At 39.3% G+C, this 21,302-nt stretch overlaps 1 protein-coding gene across 1 annotated transcript in view; it reads right to left on the reverse strand.

Moving 5' to 3' along the window:
- Window positions 1-8,091: 8,091 nt before the first annotated feature.
- The window catches only part of LOC120502354 (chondroitin sulfate proteoglycan 4-like), a 36,244-nt gene continuing 23,033 nt past the window's right edge, over window positions 8,092-21,302 (reverse strand). Inside the window, exons 8-10 of the mRNA XM_039709686.1 lie at window positions 18,092-18,264; window positions 14,089-14,272; window positions 8,092-13,746 (exon numbers count right to left, since the gene is read on the reverse strand). Of these exons, the coding sequence (XP_039565620.1) occupies window positions 11,696-13,746; window positions 14,089-14,272; window positions 18,092-18,264 (2,408 nt within the window). The 3' untranslated portion in view covers window positions 8,092-11,695. The remainder of the gene's footprint in view (window positions 13,747-14,088; window positions 14,273-18,091; window positions 18,265-21,302) is intronic.

The raw sequence follows: 21,302 nt of genomic DNA on the forward strand, positions 1-21,302 counted from the left end.
GGATTACCCTCTTTAATCTAAAACACTCAGCTGCAGATCAGGTTAAACTGATGAGGTTTTCTACTGTCATCTGCATTCATGTTCAGTGTCACTGATTTCTAGGAAGAGGAAAAACTTCATCTTTTTTTGTCTTTTTCCTCAGATAAGGTCATGTGTGAATGCAGTTTAAGGTTTTTCCAAAGTCCACTCTCCTCTTGCCAGTGAAGTACAGAAAAGAAAAAATTGAGTCAGAAGGGGGAGGAAAAAAAATAACCCAATAACTAAGAGTACCACAGGAAGAAGAAAGGGAGGGAAAACTGTAGCAGTGTGTTAATAATATCTATCTTTGACAATCACAGAATGTGTCTCAAAACACAATTCCTCATTCTTCAATTATCTACAAAAATACCATGTTACTAGGTGTAACTGTTTTACATTTCAGTCTTTCAATATATGAAACACCATAAAATTACTGAACCCTGAATTGCATTTCTTCCTTTCTAGCTTGTTTTTCCATAGGAACCACCCCTGTACAAGCATGCCATCTGCCTGTCTGCCTCCCATCTCTAATTTCAGTGCAATACCCATTTTGAGCCAAGTTTGAGAGAGGTGCAACATTTTCAAAGATGCTAAGTTATTACAAGGTAATTGGAAAATTAGCAGCCTAAAGAAGGAAAGAAGCCCAATTTAGTATCTCATGGTGAGTCAAAGACAGATCCAACTCAATGTCTCTATTTGAAGAGGCAACAGCCATCTGGCCAGTGTGTAGGCGCATTTTGGCTGGTTTGTCAAGACACAAAATTAGAGAATCTCAAAATAATGGCATTATTAAGGCTGGAAAAAATCTCCAAGCATACATTTGACTGATCACACCTTGGCAACTAGACAGTGGTACTAAGTGTCATGTCCATTTATTTGTTCAAGACATCCAAGGACAGTGATTCCACCATGATCCTGGACAGCCCATTCCAACATTTAACATCCATTTCCCTGAAGAAATTTTTCCAGAGTTATAAGATCTCTCCTGAACCTCCTTTTCTACAGGAAAAACACCCCCAGCTCCCTCAGCTGCTCCTCACAGCACTTGTGCTCCAGACCCTGCCCCAGCTCCACTGCCCTTCTCTGCACTCTCTCCAGCTCCTCAGTGTCTCTCTTGCACTGAGGGCCCAGCACTGGACACAGCACTGGAGCTGTGGCCTCAGCAGTGCCCAGTACAGGGGACAATCCCTTCCCTGGCCCTGCTGCCCACACCATGGCTGATCCAGGCCAGGATGCCATTGGCCTTCTTGGCCACCTGGGCCCAGCCTGGCTCATGTTCAGCTGCTGTCAGCAGCACCCCCAGGTCCTTTCCAGCCTCTCTGTCCCAGCCTGTGGCACTGCCTGGGGTTGTTGTGACCCAAGGGCAGGACCCAGCACTGGGCCTTGTTGAACCTCACCCCACTGGCCTCAGCCCATCGATGCAGCCTGTCCAGATCCTCTGCAGACCCTATACATGTAGTTCTGGATCAGCAACTGGAAACACTGAGTGTTTTCTTTGTAAGACTGGGGGAAAGAAGCTGAAGGTGAACCTGAGCAAGGGTAGAACCAGGGTCTATAAAACACACAACCACAGGAAGCCATTCATCTTGCTGCTTCTCATCTTCCATCATTTAATACAAAAGAAATGAACACTTTGTTAATGAGAACAAGGAAAGGAGAATCACTGATAAATTCTGGACTCAGTACCAGATCATCAGTGGCTTTAGTTACTTATTTCACTATTAAAAGGAGTACCAGCACAGACAAAACACTGGGAAATTCCATTAAATCTAGAAAACTCAATGAAGAGATGACAGTGTTATACAAACACCTGTTATGCCAGCTTTTCCCAGTGCATAGTCATCACCTCACACCATCCTTACTATATGTAAAAGATTACTGTGCCGAATGAAATATTTAAGCTGATAAAATTTTATATGAGCTTCCAATAAAAAAATATTTTTATTTACATTTGATGAGGGCCCTTTCTTTGTGCCAATATTGCCCCTAACCTATTCGTAGCTTAGACATGTGTAGCTCTTTGTATTGCTTTCAGGTAAGTACAGAACCAGGTTTTGAAATGCACTGACCTGAGAAACCTGGTAAGATGTCACAAGGGATTCTGCACCCTTATGTTATTATTCCCACTCTCAAAAAGCAGCGTTTAATAAAAGTTCATTCAGCAGCAAGTCTAGGCAGTGTTCTCTGAAGGCTTCTGTGTTTTTAAAAGCAAGTCAAAATAACCTCTTGCAAAATGATTCCAAAACAGCAGGGATCTATGAGTGTGATTTTTTGTTGCACTCATCTGAGAAAGAGACTCTACCATGGTGAAATCATATCATCTGCCAGCTGGGCCCATTTATTGGATTTTAGAGAAAAGAGTAGAAGATGGAGCAGCAATTGGAAAACAATCTGTCAAGACAAAGAGGACCTAGTTGAATATAACCCATCAAAACTTGAAAACCAAGTAAGCATTGTTGCAAAAGCAATGGGAAAATGTGTCTGTTGGATAACTGCTGTGTGGCAGTAAAATGTCAGAAAATTTTCTCTGTCTGGGGCTGCAGGAAAGTGCGATGATATGATTTCTGTGGGACCATTTATGTGAGAACTGAAAATAACAAAAAAGAAGTCGTAAAACAATTGGAAAATAAAACCCTTTGGTATTAACATCTACAGGTGGTTGTCTGGAGAAGAAAATGTATGCAATGTTGTTGTTACAAAATACCTGAATACTTAGACAAAAACATGCTGGGAGTCAGTGACTTAACATTTAAAAAAATTACAAATAAAAATACTAAGGTAGTGTGTTAGACACAGAGCATTAGATATCTGAAAAAAACTTTTCATAGTAGCTACTGATACAGACTTGGAGCTGTCTGTGCCAAACCAAAGGAACAAGGTCTGTGTCATAAAAAAGAGGTTGGTTTCCAGCTGTGAGCAGCAGGACAGGGCCAGTCTCCATTCACCTTGGACTGCCAGCACTCACCAGTCAGTGACTCAGGTAACAGCTATGGCAGCTCAGCAGTTCTCCCCAGAAGGCACAGGAGGATCTGTGCAGGAAAACATATTTTCCCTTGCTTTTTGCTCATAGTAATGGAAAAAGAACACTCACCTGGCTTAGTGAAGTCTTGACCCTGGCTCTCTGGAGAGCACTCTGCATGATTTAGTGTCCTCTTGCTCCTTCAGTATTTTTGCAAAAAGCCTGTATGGCTCACAGGTTTGGACTCTCTTCTGGGAGTGGAAGAGGACATTTTCTCAGTCAGAGGCAGAACGTTTAAATCTGGATTTCCCCAACATTACATGAATGCCCCAATCATTACCTAACCTTACCTAACCACACCAACATTTTCCCAGAGTATATGGGATTTGCAAACCTAGTTGCAAGATGTAGGCTAGAGCTGGATCACTTCAGACCCTGAACTGCCAGCTCGGGCTCTCTCTCCATCAGTCAACAGAGTGTAAACCCGAGGCAAGCCCAAAGAAAGGCCATTCTGATTTCAGCATTTTCCAGTGAAACCAGGCACTGTCAGGCTCCTGCTGGGGTGTTGAAGGTTTAGTGAATGCTGGTGTATGTCACCAATATGCAGGTATGGTGATTCCAGGTCCTTGTTGCTCTTTAACCTCAGACTGAAAGAACTCAACTGATGTTCTTCCCTTTTTATTAGTGGTTATGGCCAACCCAGGAGACTTCACAGGCTGAGCAACACCCTAGTGCCAACAGTGCTTGCTCCCATTACACCTCTGTGTGAGATCCCCCTGAGTCAGGTTTGAAGGAGCAAATTCACACAGAGGAGTCACTTCCAACCAGAGAGGCTACAGATTTGCTGTGTAACCATCCAAGTTTCCAGCATCCATTTCAAAGAATGTAGGCGTCCTGTTTATCTGTCCTAAAAGCAAGAAAGGCCATGCCATTTCCTGTGTCTGTGGAATCTTCAAAGGCAGTTTGCAGAGACTTTGAGTCAGGCATCTCCCTCTTTCCTTAGCATGTGATTGTGAGGAAGCTGTTAGTCACTTGTGTAATCTATTCTAGCAGGGGACAAAAGTTGAGCTCAATCAAATACTTTGAAAATATAAGTATCTGCTAACAGGAAAACAACTACTTCCATTCCTCTATGGAAATTGTAAACAAGAAAATAAAACACCTTTTTGAGATACTTGCTGGATACTTGCTTTGGTATTTCTTAAGCATATGCTGTCAGTATAACCAGTCGGATGATTTACCCACACAGCATTCAAACACATTTCCAGTTACAGCTGCTCTGCACTTCCTAAAGAAAGGCACTCATTCTCAGTGGACTCTGCATTGGCTGTACAAACAACTGGCTTCATCATTTTTGCTTTGTTTATTGAATAAATAGCTAAGAAATAAACAGGTCCATGTCTTGAGTACCAGAAAAGTGTGTGTAGGCAAAATAAATTTTGCTATTTACTTCAAAATTTTCTACAGTTACCCATGTGTAACAGGGTTGGTGTGTTTCTTCCCAAAGCAGTAAAAGTTGGACAAGTTGTCAACAGCAGCCATGCTATTACTTGAAATACACATATCAGCTCCAAGGGGTCTGGAGTTACAAAGACTTTCAAATATTCAAAGAACTAGAAAGTTTCTATTCCAAAATCTATGTACAGGAACATGGTATCATTGAATTTTCCCATAAAATAAACACGTATTTGTGACTTGTGGCCAGTGAGCAATTAGACCACATAACAGTTACTTAAGGGAGACAAGTGAATTTCTAGGCAGTCAGACTTGTTAAAGAAAATTACAGCACCCACAATGGAAAATTACTTAAACTGTCACTGAGGTAATAGGCAAAACTGCATTCAGTATGTACATTTATCCTATACAGACTGTATCCTAGTGCCTGGAAGGTGATGCAATGTTTACAACTATTCCAATACCTGACAGAGAGTCTGATTTATATTATACATATATTTTTTAAAAATTTTTACATATATATATGTGTGTGTATGTGTGTTTATATATTCCTCTTCTGTGTTTGTGTTTCTCAAAAGAGATTGGTTTGCTGTTTTGGGTTTTTTTAAAGGAAGATAAAACGCTAAAGCAGAACACGTACTTAGGCATTTCTTAGCAAATAACTGCCCACTGCATACAGCTGCCAGTCTGAGAACTCCCCAGCAGGACATCTGTGAAACTAGATCAGGGCTGCACTGCCTGGCAGCCCCTGAGAGAAGAACAACTTCTTCTTCTGCAGCTGCACTGAAGATGCAGGAGAGAGCTTCTCTCTGACAGCAGGAGGAGGGCAGAGAGGCCGGGCAGTGAAAGCTCTTGCCCTCTGTCTGTGCAGCAGCCTAATGGGACATGGAGCAGGCTGCTAAATGTCCAAGGTCTGCCAAGCACAGCACAAGCTGAGCTTGGTGTTGAGGGAACAAGCTGCTGCTTCCTGAGCTGTGGAGTCACACAGAGACACCACGAACCCACCATTTTACAACCTTTCAGGCTTTCTGGGGAACCAATAAAATGGAAATGGGTTAAGTGCCTTTAAGTTTAAATTGTGGGTTCAGATTAGAGTAGGCCATTACAGAGATCAGTGGTGACCATTACCTCCCTCCTTGCTGTTGAATGGCACACAGTACTTGTCTTCTGAGGGCGATTCCATGCTGAGAACCAAGGAGATGTCTCTGAATCGCAGAAATCAGCACCATAGAGAAGACTAAATTAACCTAAGTGCTGCAACCAGGAACAAGGTGACCTCAGGAAGGAAAACAGGCACTCACTGATGACTATATTGCAGCATTCCTAGAAGCATATATGACTTAGAGTAAGACCTCTGCTGCCTTACTTATAAATACCTTTTGTATCTGCAGATTGCTAGATTTACCATTAATCATTTACCATTAATTGCTTCCAATTAATACAATCAGTCAAAATTCACAGCAAGTTCATCCTGTTCCTTTCTGCACTTTGACCAAGACACTAGGAATGCTGCAACTCTATTTTTAAGGTAACAACCATGCCAACAGACCTAACATCTGAATTACACCCTAAGCAACTTAACTCAGCCAGTCTGGGTGGTGGTTATATAAAGATGGATTTCAGTGATCCGTCTGATAAACTCCACAACTGGACTTCTTGAAGAAGATTCTTGAAAGAAACTTCTTAGGTCAAAATTCAAAATGTTCAAGTCATAGATTATTTATTTCTAATAGAAATAATAGTTCTTGCCAGCTGCAGAGGAAACAAAAGAAAAGGCTAACTGATCTTCTAGGTTTTGACACCCATCCCTAAGCAGGACTTTCCCTTCTAGTAGGAGCAAAATTCACCTTGACACTTTCTTTTCCCAGGCAGTGTGGCAGATCATAGCCTGTTTGCCTAAGGCACAGCCCAGCACATCACCTCTGCCTTTCAAACAAACCCATGGGTCTGCTTCCAAACGACCTTCCCATTTTCAGAAACTCCATCTAATCCCAGAAAGCTTGCCTCTGTAATCCTCCTATCTCTCCCTGCTTGTCTAACCAACTCCTTCCTCAGAACTCACTGCCAGCAAAGCAGCTTCCCTGGGGCTTTGCATGTCTCAAAACAACTTCCTACATGCCTCTCCCTAAGAGATTCAATTTCACTGATATGTACTTTTCACATACTTGTATGTGAAAAGCAACCTCTTGGTTACTTATTTTTTATTTCGAGAAATTTCTTACAAATGTGCTTTCATGCACCATATCTTGTACCTATGCAAGATAAAGTGTATGAGCTGGAGCAAATTACTGTGATCAGTCACACATTTTAGATTGCATAAATTTATTCCAGTCTATTGCCTGTGTTCTTGCAAGGAGTTCTGACACTCCCATCCCAATGCTCAAGCTGCTCCTCCTTTGTTTTTCCCCAACAAATTTATGTGAAGTAATACCCCTCTCACTGTGAAGCCATGCAGATGCTTTGCAGCTAAAATCTCAAACTGCAAATAATTTCATGTCTAGCAGTGCCTACCAGGATGTATAAAGGATTCCCACAGAAACAACCAAGCAACAAGACTGGAAATGAGGAAATAATCATGTAAAGCAAGTATTTCACCATGCAGAATCTCCCTACAAATAGATGTGAAAATATGGATTTCACCAGTTGCAATGAAAGAACATTTTGTTCTGGGACTGCATTTGGGATATGCAAGCTCTGGCAGGAATTACTTAGCTTGAAATGAGTGAAGATAAATTAATACAGTTTCCATTGAATATGCCAGGACAATTATTTTCAGTCTGTATAAAAATAATCACAGAATGTATTTCAACATAGCATCACAAGGACTGACTTGAAAAAAGTGGTGCAAAGCAGACTGGAGGCCACGTAAGCAGACTCTCTGCTGAATTCGGAATTGTAGAAGGAAGCAAAGACTACTGCAACAAAAGTTGTAACTGGCTCTCATCCATACTTAAATAAAAGGAGAATGTAAAGGGTTTATGACCATTTCTGTCCTATTTTCTCTTCTTTCCAAACCAGTATTTTCTGAGATGTAGGAGGGGGACACAACTCATTACAGCTGACAGATTTCTGTGCACCGGGCACTAATGCATGGTGTACAGGAAGCTGCTCCCCAGGGCCACCAGCATTTCTGATGTCTCAAGAGGAAGTTCCTTACCTCAGTTTACAGGAACGACTGCAGACCAGCTAAGTTCTGATTGAGAAAAAGAATTGGGTTGAACAGTGCACTTGGTGTGAGGCTGGGGTGAGGGGGTACTTTCGATCAACATGAAAATCAAAGAAGAAACAGCACTAATGTATTAACATTAATGTATTTAAGAACTTGATATTTTAAAATCAGATGCAGTTAAATAACAGAAAATCTTCCTGAAATAAACCCAGTGCAGTCCTCACTGCACAAGTTTGAGCAAGTTCAAATCAATGCATTTTATTTTGATGTTGCTGGACATGGCCAGGTTAGGTCCACAGTGAGAGGTGTCTCCTTTTCCAGCCACACACACTGAGTGGCAGTGGGCACAGCACAGCATCCACCCGAACACATGTGCAATTTAAAAAAAAAACATCAGAAAACTCAGAAGAATGCTGTTACTGGCAATGGGATTCTTTTGTGTCTCTGTACTTCAGAGGTCTTAAAAAAAAGCACAAAAACATTAAGTGCATGGATTACAAACAAAAAGTTTATTGATTTAATACATTTCATGTTGCAGTTTATAACTCCATTTGGTAAAAAGGGGAATCCTTCAGAAACACCACCTTCGCTAAATAAAACGCACAATTTCAAAGCCAAGGGAAACAACCAACATATTCAAGCCAGATTCTGACCATAAAATATGGGTGTTCCTACAATCTCAAAAAGATCTATAACCACAAAATGGGGTAGGTTTTTTTGCATTTTCTAGATTGATTGTAATTTAGGAAACCCAGTATGAGATTCATCCCAGCTAGTTTTTGTCACCTCAAACCTGGACTAGCTAAGCCAGAGCAGACTTATCTATATTAAATATCTATGTATGAACAAGATAAACTCTTGTCCTCTGCCAAAAAATATTCTGCACTGTCCACAGGAAAAGTGTAACATAATCAGAGTTTTTAATTTTGGGTTGTTTTTTTTTTTTACTAGGGATTCAGGATGGGATTTTAAAGCTAAATTATTATGTAGTTTTCCGTTGCAATACTGCCTCTGCATTTTACATTAAACCAAGTAATCACTGATTAACAATAAACTTACATTCATACAAAGTTTTCATTAAAACATTCCATAACATGGCAGGCACTTCGGCACAGTTGTCTCACAGCAGCAAAAACTGAGGAAGAAAACTGAATGCTGGCACACTTCCCTGATTAATTAGGTATTAAGGCTGATTTTAACTATAAAAACAAAAACAAAACTGAAAAAACCCTCAATGCTTTAAAAATTGAGCAAAATGCACAAGATATAACCCCATAATTGCTAATCTACTGGAAATGAACATCTCTTGTCAACCAAAACCATTTCGGAAACAGAGCAAGAATTCAGCCGCTTATGCTAAAGCTGAAAGAGCCAGCATAAATTCTACCACTTCTCTGGATGTTCTTATGTAGTGCTTTTTTCTCCTACCATGCAAATGCTCGAACTCAAGAATGCCCATTCCATTGTGGAGTTATAACTGAATGGCAGGTTTTTTTGGCTATTACATAATGGTCATTTTTTACCAGCATCTCATCTACCATCTCCTTTCATCACCAGCACTACATCAGACCTGTGTTCTATTTCCAACACACACTAAACACCACAAATTTAGGCACACCTGTCTTTACACCAATATACTTAGCAAAATCTCACAAAGAACACATTTCATTTCTGTTTATTTGTTCACCCTGTCACAAGCTGATTTTGTCACCAGACTCCAGGAGTTTTCAGCAGTGGTCTCTTTTGGTATCAAACTGCAGGTACACTGCGTGGAAGGATCTGGAGCCTGAGGTGTCTTTTGCTCTCAACAGGAAGGTCTCAGAACTAGAAAAAAGTGAAGCAGGCATCTTCATGTGTTAGGAAAGTGCTGAGATTAGAATTCTTTATTCCTCTTTGGAATGTGTCCTGGTGTAAAGGGACAAGTTGCTGCCACTGTCTAGAAGGCTGGAGTCAGGCTGCATCTGGAAGCCTTGGAGTCAGGCTGCATCTGACAGCTGGGATCTGGAGGAGCTGGTGTTGGTAGAAGGCATCCCAGGAAATGGCAAGAGACATACAGCTGTACCTCCACAAAGGGTGCAGGGGTGTCCCTGTGGTGGCTGGCAACACCACCTCTGGGCTGAGAGTCGCTCAGAACAGTCCCAGAGCCCTCCTCAGGGAAAGCAGAGAAGGTCCACCACACACAGATCTATAGTGAGATCCAGCTGAGACACCAGAACACCCAGAGCCCTTTATGCTGATCAGATGCTTGAACTCACACACTGGCATCAGGGAAGATACAGTGATGACAAATGCAAAACCTGTGAAACCAGGTTCTAATACATTTTAGTTTGAGCACATGAAAGGTTCATACCTTTAGTCTCTAGCACTCTCATAACTTGACCAGCTGAAGATGTGGCTTGTGATATTTTCCATGTATGACATGGACTACTCTTCTTGAAGTGGCCTCTAAAAAATGCACCACAATCATGTCTGCTCATGGCAGAGGTGGAAAAGATGAGGACTACTCCACTACTCCTGTGTTCAGCTCCCAGAACACAGCAGTAAGCACACTTTACATCTGGCCCACCTTGTGGGTGAAAATTTCCCATAACTAGAATCTATAAATTACAGAAACACACTTAATCATCAAAAATTCTAGAAATCAACCAAACAAAGTAGTATGAGATGAATAGCACCAAGGATCTCAAGGTCAGCAAATCCATTCTACAAAAGCGAAAATGGCAGTACCTAAATAAAATAAGGTCTAAATAAAAATGGTATTCCAGTGTTTACTGAGTGGTTGCAGTACTGAGACTGCTGAGAACAGAGTTTTTACAAAGAGACTGGATGGGACCTGTAGCAATTTAAAGGTGAAATATAGATGAGAAATTCATAAGAGACTGTTTAGGATCACAGTGCCATTTCCTTGAAACCAGTTCATTCTTTGTAGTCAACAGGAATTGTATTATTTTTTCTCAGTAGAAATAAAATTGGGCCTTAACTCAAGACTGCACATCACTATTGAGTTTGGATTTCCAAAAAGAGTGAAATATTCCCTTTGCACAGAAATTATTGCACATTTTATCACCAGAGCAAAGCTGGAGTATGTGGTACTTGGTAGCAGTGCATAAGACGTATCTGTTCAGTATTCTCGAAGATGAAGGGTAAACTGTGAAACTTCCAAAGAGGATACACACTACCTTCAGGATTGCTTCTGTCAGTAGCTTCAGGACCCATGACAATATGCAGCCCAGACCTTGATTCTACTGACATCTGCTTGAGTACATAGACTCCAGAGAAAGTTGTGTTTGCTTCACTGAAAGCAGAATTTACCCCTTTCTCAGGAAATTTTATGCACATCCAGGCATAATCTAAGCTTAAAGGCAATTAAGCACACAGGCTGACTGACAGATACTCAATTTTTGCCACGTGGAGTAGAGTTAAAGGATATATTTTAGCAGTTTTCGGATAATAAAGGCTAGAGTTCAGTATAAAATAAACCAAAACAAAAAACAACAATATCTCACAGTATTCTACCAGAATTCTTATCCACTGCTGTATTTTTGTTGCTGAATTGAATTCTGGATATCAAGTTTAGTGACCTGTCAAAATATTCAGTTTTGTTTTAGTAATGGCCTCTGAACAGACTTCAGGTCAAAATTACATATTGAAATTAGCATCATGAAAAAATGACTTATTGAAACAATTTTAAGTTCTTCAAAGAGAAGTAGTGATTCAGAAGGAATAAAAGACCTTTATAATAAAATCAGTTAAAAAACACCTCAACAATTCCATAAAAAATAAATAATCCAAGACAGAACATTCTATTTTACCTTTCATGAGAAATAAAAAATACTGCATACACAGGGTGGACTCAAAACCCATGAGGCCAAATTCCCCACTGAGTTAAGTGAGAATTTTGCTGACATACCAACTGCAAATCTTCTATCATGGCCACTGTAATCAGCAGGATTTTTGTTATTATTATTTCACAGGTATTTAAATTTCATCTAACACACAGTGTATTTGACCCATTTGATAAATTAGTATATATGTTAACAATATATATTCACTTTTCCATACAACATCAATTAGCATGACCAAAACTAGTGTAACTATACCCAGTACTGATTGTGCTTCAAAGTTGGGTTTGTTTTTCGACAATATTGGATCATTTCAGGATCAAGATTTAAAAAGCTGTTTTTCAGATATCTTTCTGTAGTTGGAGAAGCCACTGTAGGAAGCAGCTGCTCATGTTTTACTGTCACGAATGTAGAGGCTGTACTTCTCTCAGCCCCCATTAGGAGAGGAGTCACTGTGACAGAAGGCACAGTCAAACTCCGTTCCACACATCGATCTGCACTACTGAGGGTTGCATCTGTTTGACTTTTGACTAAAGGCTTTCTCTTCTCTTTCTTCTGACACATTAACAAAATACACACAGAAGTAACAGCAACAATGAGCAGCACAGACACCAGGACCAGGGGGATAATAATGTACCAAGGGTTGCTTTCACCTGCCTGCTCTCTGGGACTCCTGGCATTAACCTGGTTTGTAATCTTCATCTCCACAGATACACTTGTTCCCATGGCCTGATTTAGCAGTGGACCTTCCTCATGTAGGTTTCCCCAGTGATTCTGCCCTGGCCACATAGTTGGCTCAGTCTTCTGTGGTGCTATTGCAGGCTCTTCATTCTGTGAGGAGACTAATGCCTCATCCTTTGAAGTAGAGTGAGCCTTGAAAGTGGTCATGCTGGTTACAAAATGCACTTCTGTTGTAAAACCCTGCACAAGTGGAGGACTGTGTGGCACAATGGAATACTGAAAACAGCCAACAGCAGGCTGTACAGCATCTGCCCTGAGTATAAAAGTAAATGAGTCATTCAACAGATCAATGCCTGTCATATTTGTGTCTATGTCTAGAAGCAAAACACCACTATCAATGTCAGCCTGGGTGAAAGTCTGAATATCTTCAAACACTGCATCATTCACAAACCTTTTCTTAACAATCCTTCCGTGAGAGGGGGGCACTATCACTTCAAATCTAGGATTACTGTTTGTCAAATTGGCTAGCTCAGAAGCATCCAGGTCACTGGTTCCAAATGTATAAGCTTCTTGATTTGAAATCTGCAGGTCAGATACAATTTGTACTAAAGGTTTTGCTGTGATGTTCAGAACTTGTCCTGTTAGACTGCCTTCTGCAGTAAAAAGCATAAACTCCAGTACGTCACTGGAAGCGGTAAGATTTGTCAGGTGATAGGAGAGCCTTCCTGAGTACAAATCTGCCTGCTCAAATTTAGTAACCTGCTCATTTCCAATCATGAGGTGGCCATATTTGAGTGGCTGAGTTATTTCATACATAATATTAGTGCTTTTTCCATTTGTGGCGGCTGACAGCTGAATGTCAGTAATAGTGACAGATGTCTGGCCCTGTGGCAGCGCAACATTGGTAAGGTTGACGAGGACAAGAGCAATTGGTACGACTTCAAGACTGAACAGTTTGTATAAAGGACGATGTTTACCATCAGTCACACTGAAATAAAACACCCCAGAAGATGAACTTCCATCCTGTACAAACCACACTTTACCACTGTCAATATCAGCTTGTGTGAAATCTTTTATAGAGACATTGAGATTGCTTTTCATTGCTAAGTAACCATTATTGGGGTTGCTAACAATGGTGTATTTCAGCTCAGCTGGAGCATTATCTAAGTCTTCAACTTTCAGATTCTCTGCCCCCAGCATTGACACATCTCCCTGCAGGACTTTCAAGTGCAGTCTTTTAGTCTTCAGCTCTGGAGATTGGTCATTCACTGGGAAAACAGTGATATTAAACATCTCCTCTAAAACTTCACTATGGGGCTTTGTAGCAGGCTTGCTCTTCAGGTTCAACCAAACAGCAAAAGTGAAATTGTCATTTAGAGATTCAGAATTATCATGTACATACATAATTCCAAATTTGTCCAGTACATACTGAGAGAAGTTAGGCTTTTCTTTGGTAACGTTTCGCTCTCCAACAAGAATCATGCCATGCTGGGGTAAAGACACAACCTGATACCAGACTTCATACACAGAGCGCTGTACATCAGGTAGCTTAATCAATAGGTTTGAAGCATCTAGATTTGTTTTGTTGATCAATACTCTACCTCCTTCCTGGACTATGGCACCTGGCAGAAATGAAAAGAGAATCTTAGAAACTGAACATTATATAGCTGTACTATAAAAGCTTCTGATAGTGTTTTTTGCCATTATAGATAATGGTTTTTTACCATTATAGAAAACAAAATATCTTCTACAGCAGTAGGAAGCATCAAACATATGTAGCTATTTCATTTCTAAGGGTGCAGTGAACGCAGCTTTCCAAGCTACTACCCTACAGAACTCTCTGTCTCAGAAGTATTCTGGTCACTGCTTCCTGAAGAGAAAGAAGTTTTTTGTTTTTCTCCATTCTTCAGTGGACTCTGACAGATCCAAAACAATTTTGAGCCAAAACAGTGAAGAATTTTTACCTGTATTTGCTAGAAGACGACTACTCTGATCATGCCTATCAATTTCATATGAAATGACAACATGGAACATCTGGATATCCAGAGCTGATGGTGGAGAGGATACAGTAAATGTAAAGAAATCTTCTGCACTCCAGTCAGCTGACTCAGCATGTAAGTGTTCATACATGATCACACCTTCATCGACCTGATCCAGGTAAAAAGAAGACATATGTGTAAGAGCAAGGTGATTATAAATAGAGGAGTGTTAAGGACAGAAAAAGTATCTTAGAACATTGTTCAAAGAGACCTTTGTATCTTAGTCCATGCACAGTATATACAGAATTATAGAATTGTTTAGGTTGCAAAAGACCTGTAAGATCTAACCCAACTGTTAACCCACAGCTGCCAAGTCCACCACTAAATCATGTCCCAAGTGCCACATCTACACATCTTTTAAAATATCCAGTTGGTGATTCAACCACTTTTCTAGGCAGTCTGGTTCAATACTCGGCTATGTTTCACATGAAGAAAGGTGTTCTACTATTCCATTTAAACCTCCCCTGGCACAGACTGAGGCCATGTCCTCTCATCCTACTACTTGGGCTAAGAGGCCAACAGCCACCTGGCCACAGCCTCCTTTCAGGCAGTTTGCCTCAAACTAGTAATGGTGATCACATGCTCAGATGGACTGTATTTTTACAAATCAGAGTATCAACATCCAGAGTTTTCTTTGTAAGAACACTAGCAGGGCTGGATTATTTGTCCTGAAAAAGCATATGAAAGGCTGAAGGCTGGAGAAGTATTTTCACGCAGTTATTTCCTTCAAATGGCAAAAGATACTTGGTAAGAGACTAAGAAAACCTGAAGGAAGTGTAATTACCACTGATATTTACTCCCACTTATAATCAAAAGTTGATGGAACTATGGAGTGGAAAATTTCTACACCACAGCAAGATGGGGATCTCCTTTTAGGAGAGTCCTAAAAGACAAGAAGGAATGTGGTTTGTCCTCTCCCTGCCTGCACTGACCTTGCAGATCATTGTACTCAAGGAATCTAATCAGTCCACTGTGAGCAATCAAGCTTCAAAGTATTGCAATATACTGCAGTAAATCTCCAGAGAAACAAACGAACATATAAGATAAAATCATTTATCTCTTTAGACCCCAAAGCAAAAGGCAGTATTTTCAGTTTATTTCTCACAAGCTGGAACTATACCTGAATTTTATGATCAATACTATAATACACTGGAACTGTAATATAATTCCTAATGATAACAAGACCAGACCACTTACTGAATCTTATCCAGTAGATTCAGCATCTGGTCTGCTTGATAATTCATTCACTGGCCTGAAGAGATGACAGCTACACCCATTAAATCCTTGGCAAGTTTCCAGGCAACCACTGACCAGACTGCACATGTTAGTTTCTAACTGCCAGAGAGATGGTGCTGGTTTTATATCTACTATTTTAACACACTCCTCACACCCTGCAAACACCTTGAAGGGACTCATTAGTACACATTTCTATCATATATGCTTGAAAGATGTGAAAAAAAGAAAACAAAATCCCCCCGGTGTTAACACAGATGAAGTTTAGAAGTATAGAATTTGAGGTGTAAATACAGAGAGACTGAATCCTGAAATTATTGCAACAGCCCCCACTGAGATCACTAGGCAAACTGGGCTTTCAAGATCAGTTTTCTCAGCAGCCTCAAAACCATCCCAATTTTTCTCTGAAAAATTTAGACTGATGTGATAAAATCCTTTATCCATATCTCCAGGTTTCTGATTTCCCTATACTGATTTCATTCTTAATGGCTATTATAGGACAAACAAACAAAAAAATAATAGCAAAAGGATATGTTAGTTCAGGGTAATTTTCCAAAACCTCTCTAGGACTTCAAGATGAGGACAGCAAATTTTTGTAAAAAATACAGGCACAATACACATCCTTTAAATTCAGCAGTGTTTAGTATCCATCTTAATTGGCTGGTTGATTTGGGTTTTTTGACTGAAAATCCATTCTAATGTCTGGGCTAAGAACAGAATGGAATTGGTGAGGATTTCTGTGTTTACTTCTGCAATGACTCTATATAGAAGAAGGTGTGGCTTGCTGTGAGATGAAAATACTTCTAAGATATCACAGAAAGTACTGCAGAGAAAAACAAAAATCAAGCATTATGTTGAAAATAATGCTGTTATGACAGTTTGACAGTTATGACTGTTTAATGTGCAAATAATTTTCTTGTATTAGCTGAACAACATCTGTTCAAAAAAAATGTCTTGGAATACAATAGTAATTTCTGTTTCTTTTTGCTGGGGTTTTTTTTCCCTTTGGCAACAAAGCAATAAACCACAGCACATACAGAAGAATTCAGCACCCCAGAAAAAGTAATAACTACTTTTCCAAAGTGAAATTTCAAGTTCTTCAACACAGAATCAAGTCAGTGAATAGCCACAGACCTACACTAATACAAAATGGTTTTGAATTTAAATCAGTTTTTCAAGCTTATTACTGAAAAGAAAATAAACACTTTCATCTCCGTTACATGGAAAATGTACAACATTTGTAACATAAATGCATTTTTCTTCACTCATACTTAACTCCCACACTGAACTGAAAGTTTATTTAAGATCCCTTTTCTTTCTGTTGTATCTCATCCTCTACCAGAATAAACAGCAATCTTGTTTGGATCCTTGAATTCCACCTGCAAGAAGTCATTTAGCTCTACTTGTTTGAAATTAAAACGGCCAAAATAAGTATCTCCAACAGACAAGAAAAGCATACATATTATTTCAGCCCAAAACCTTTCACAGTTTATAAAGTAAAAGGAAAGTTAGCTATACATTACTAAAAACTGAAGTTACAGAGAATAAGTGACATGTTCTGACATGGTATTGTCCTATATACACACATAATGGTCATATCCATAGGCAAAAAGAGTGACACTTCAAAAACTCAGCTGAAATATCTTCTGTCTAACATGCTTAATCGTTTCATCTAATACTCAAAAAAATCACGTTTTGGGATCAGAAGGGTAAAGTGTCATTATACAGTTCTTCACTTTCATAAAACAAGACAAAACTCAGCAACTTTTGAAACAAGACCAATGACATAATGGGATTACAGCATGTTTTTTATGAGAACCATTCTGTGTTCATCTTGATTTATAAAGTCCAGGTGGAGACCCATTCTACAACCATCCTTGGTCAGGTTGTTTCAAAGCCTGATGACAACAAATAAAAATGTTGTCCATTTTCCAGGTTTTACTGCCCAAGTTTCAAATTCTGGCCAAGAGATTTTCTTATTCCTTCATATACTCAATCAAATAGCTACATTTAAAATCTGTAAAAATATGTTTTCCCATGAGCAAAGTCAGAAGATTGACCCCGTTTTATCTCCCTCACTTTCATTTTCTGCGAATAGCTTAATGTATGCTGAAGATAGTTATATTCAAATTCTGCACACAGACAAGTAGTTCCTTTTGCAGAAGAATTTTTCCATCAAGTTACATAAGCTGCCACGTTTCAGTCATTCAGTAAGAGAGCCTGTATCACAGTTAAGATACTTCACACACTTAGTACCATAGCCAATCCAGTCAATAAAAGTCACTCTGGGGACAGCCATAAGGACTTTGTACAGTTGAAATGATCTGATACTTGTGACTTTTCATAGAGAAAAAAGCTGCTCTTTTTGCCAAAAACTAAAAGCTTCCAACCTCTGACTGCTGGTTAATGGCACCAGAACAGCTCTTCCTGACAAATAGTTTTACAAGCAAAACAGTGGGAATTGCCAAGACCCTGCTAGTATCCAAGCAGAGGGGAACAAAGGCTCTTATTTTGTTCATTACTAGATAGATGCCAGATATTTAATGACATAGCAAATTTTGGTGATTGCACTGATGGGTCACATATGCCTGGTTACTTAACAGATATAAATGGATCACACAAAGAATGAGCAACTGAGATGCCCTCTGAAGTAACACTCTGCCCCTCAACTAGCTGTTATAGAGTAAATGCTTACCATAGACTGCGTAAAACTGAAGACTTCCTCAGTGGCATCGTCAGAATCTACTCTGATCAGCCTTCCAAGTTTTGGGGAAGTTACAACCACAAAAGTTATAGTTCTGTTTCCTGCACTGGTCACATCACTGGTTACAGCTTTCAGATCATGTTGTGAAATAGGTTTCCTGGAACCTAAAAAATGTCAAGTATAGGAAGAAGATTTACAACAGATTTTTTTCCAAAAGTCTAAGTTTTGTATGCACTACTTGCACTCTCACTCAGGTATACTCAGGTATAGCATTTTAATAACATTTTATAAGATCAGCAGGGGTACTCTTTTTCTAATTACCTTCTGGTTACAACTCTTCAACAGCTTCTTCACTTAAAAAGCCCATTAGTAGGATGTACCCATGTTTTAAAAATGCAAAAAACGCACTTATCTTCAGCACATGTAATCACTAAATACTGGCTTCTGCAAAAACTGCCTGAAGTATAGAACAGAGCATGTATAAGTCCTGTTTCTCACATGTCTAGAGCCAAATTCAAACTCCAATGTATTTGGTATTCCCAGTTGCCACAGAAGACATAGGTGATTTGACTCAGAGAAGAGTCAAAATGGCAAAGTTTCTAGTGAACACATAAACCAAAAAAAAAATCAATCATTAACAATAATACACTTTATCAATATGAAAAAGGATTTTAATTAAATAAAATTAAAACATAAGTACTGAATTAAACAAACTAGGAAGAACACCATGTAACAGAAATAACATCCTGAACTGAAATTATGTATTATTTCTTGAGATAGATGGAGACTGGGTGTAACAAAATTCTTTTAATACATAGCACAACACTAACCTTATTAAGGTTACTACCTTCTGTCTTAAAGAATATAATGAGCTTTCTGGAATTAGTCAAACCAAGACAATTTTTGACACAGCTGGGACAATAATTTCCTAGCTAGTAATTTCCTAAAAGAAAAAAAATTATCTGGCCTCTTTTTGACGCAGTTTCAAGGTACACAGTCAGCAAACTAAAATTTATGTTCAATAATCATTTTAGAGGAGCAAGAGTCCCATCATCCTATTCCCCCTGTATCCCCACTTCTGCCTCCATTTTCAGATTTTCTATTCTCCTTGAGCAACAAGCTTTATAGGTTTCAATACATAATTTCAAAGACTATATGTTATTAAATATACTTGAAGTCTGAATTATCTATCTATCTCATACAAGAATAAAACAAAATAACACACATATTATATATATATATATATATTTACACCATAATATTCAGAATTAAAAAAACATGGTAAGGACATTGAAGAACAGGGATGCTTTGAAAGCCATTATTAATACCAGGAGCCTGCTTGTTCACATCTGCTTGTGCTCTGGTTCAAATAACAACTGCTTTGAAACAGAGCTGTTATAAGATCTTCTGTCTCTTCCTGTTTTCACATTTTTACCTTTCCATGTCCCTCTGTGTCCATACTGTTTTGAAAAGTGAAGGAGTCTCTCAGGTTGAGAAAAATTCTCCCAGACAATATCTAATTCAAGAAGTCTTCCTCCTCTACCTCTCCCTTCTCTTCCTTTTTTTTCTGTGACAGGAAGATATGCACATGACCTTGTGCATAGAGATGTGGTCAAGAATGTACAACTTAGCACAAGAGTTAATCAGAACACATAAACCAGCAAATGCAGTTATTTGCATAACCTGCTAGTTATGCAAATTAGGCCTTATTGCCTTAACAGAGTAGGACAGAGTGACTCCAAAACGTGGTCACACTGTAGTGATGGAAGTTATTGCTCCAATTTTTCTTGACCACACCAGGTTACCACACGACTGCCATCACAGAGCACGGCCATGGGGAGCAAGGGATCTGCTGCAAAACTCCCTCGATTCCTAGCAGACCTGACCTCACTCACTGAACACCACTGGCTGAAATACACAGACAACATAGTCTATCATGCTCTTCTGTAAATTAGCATCCTCCTCACACATAACCTTCTCCATCACCCACTTCTCACCTGAGAGTTGAGAACTTCCCTGGCACTCACAGTAGTTCTCTGGTCTGATACCTCAACAGAAAGAGGAAGGTTATTTGCCAGCCAGCAGACTGGGTGAAAGAAAATAAAGTGAGAACACTGACCATGTGTTCCCAATCACAGAAGGAGAGATCACAAAATCCCCACCCAAACACAGGGGACAGGAACAGATAAGAGGAGGAAGACACACAACAAGAACAGGTGACACTGAGTTGGGCCAAGCTAATCAAATCAAGTAGAATGCAACAGCATAATGTTGGTGCCTCATAATTTTGTTACACATTTTTACTGCCTGCATTTAAGATTTGGAAAATGCTTCGGCATGAGCATTCTCCCTACCACTGCTAAACAGTTATAAATCATCTCTTCTAGAGACTGATTAGACAGCTCTGCTTCTAATTAACTACAAGTCAGGCTTACTCTCCTCAGAGAAACTCAGCTCATTTCTTTTTTGAGCAATTGCCTTCCCGAAGAAGCAAATCCTTCCACTGCACATAGCTAGCATACAATAAAAAAAGCTAATATATCTAGCAGTCAATTTTCTGAGTATGCTGAATAAAACAAGCTTCTGTTAAAACAGAAAAAAATATATGAATTATATAAACAGATCTGGTACACCCAACACAAAAAAAAGACAGCAGTTCATGCTCTTATAAAATTGTAGAACAATATGCTTTAGAGAATAGTTTAGAACCAGTCATGACATGGTAAATTCTTCACAATAAATTCAATTTTTACTACCCCAGAGAGATGATTTCTCAAGCTGGCTAAAAAATATCCCTTTTAAGTAGGGCTATAAAATTTAACAGGACACTGGCTGTTGTTTTTATATATAGTAACCATTTGGCACCCTAGTTGTTGTAATAGTCATTTCATGATGGCAAAGTACAGCTGAAAGCCATACAGCTCCAGAATGTCTCCAAAAAATACCATAAAGAGAACGTGTAAAAAAGCTAGTAACACTTTATAACATCTAAAAGGAATTTTGCTAACACAAAGTAAGTGAGAATTCAGGGAAAAAACTGTAATCTTGGATGATTACAGTTTGCAGTGGTGAAAGAAATACTGTATTTTGTAAATGGAAGAACTGATTGACAGCCTAGAGAGACTTTGCCTTCTATGGAAGTATTAGGCATACTTTTCTTATAATTATCATTGGCTTAAGATAGAATTCCAGTAAATCCCTG

Source organism: Passer montanus, unplaced genomic scaffold, assembly GCF_014805655.1.
Source record: "Passer montanus isolate IOZ18808 unplaced genomic scaffold, ASM1480565v1 scaffold22, whole genome shotgun sequence".
NCBI classification, from domain to species: domain Eukaryota; kingdom Metazoa; phylum Chordata; class Aves; order Passeriformes; family Passeridae; genus Passer; species Passer montanus.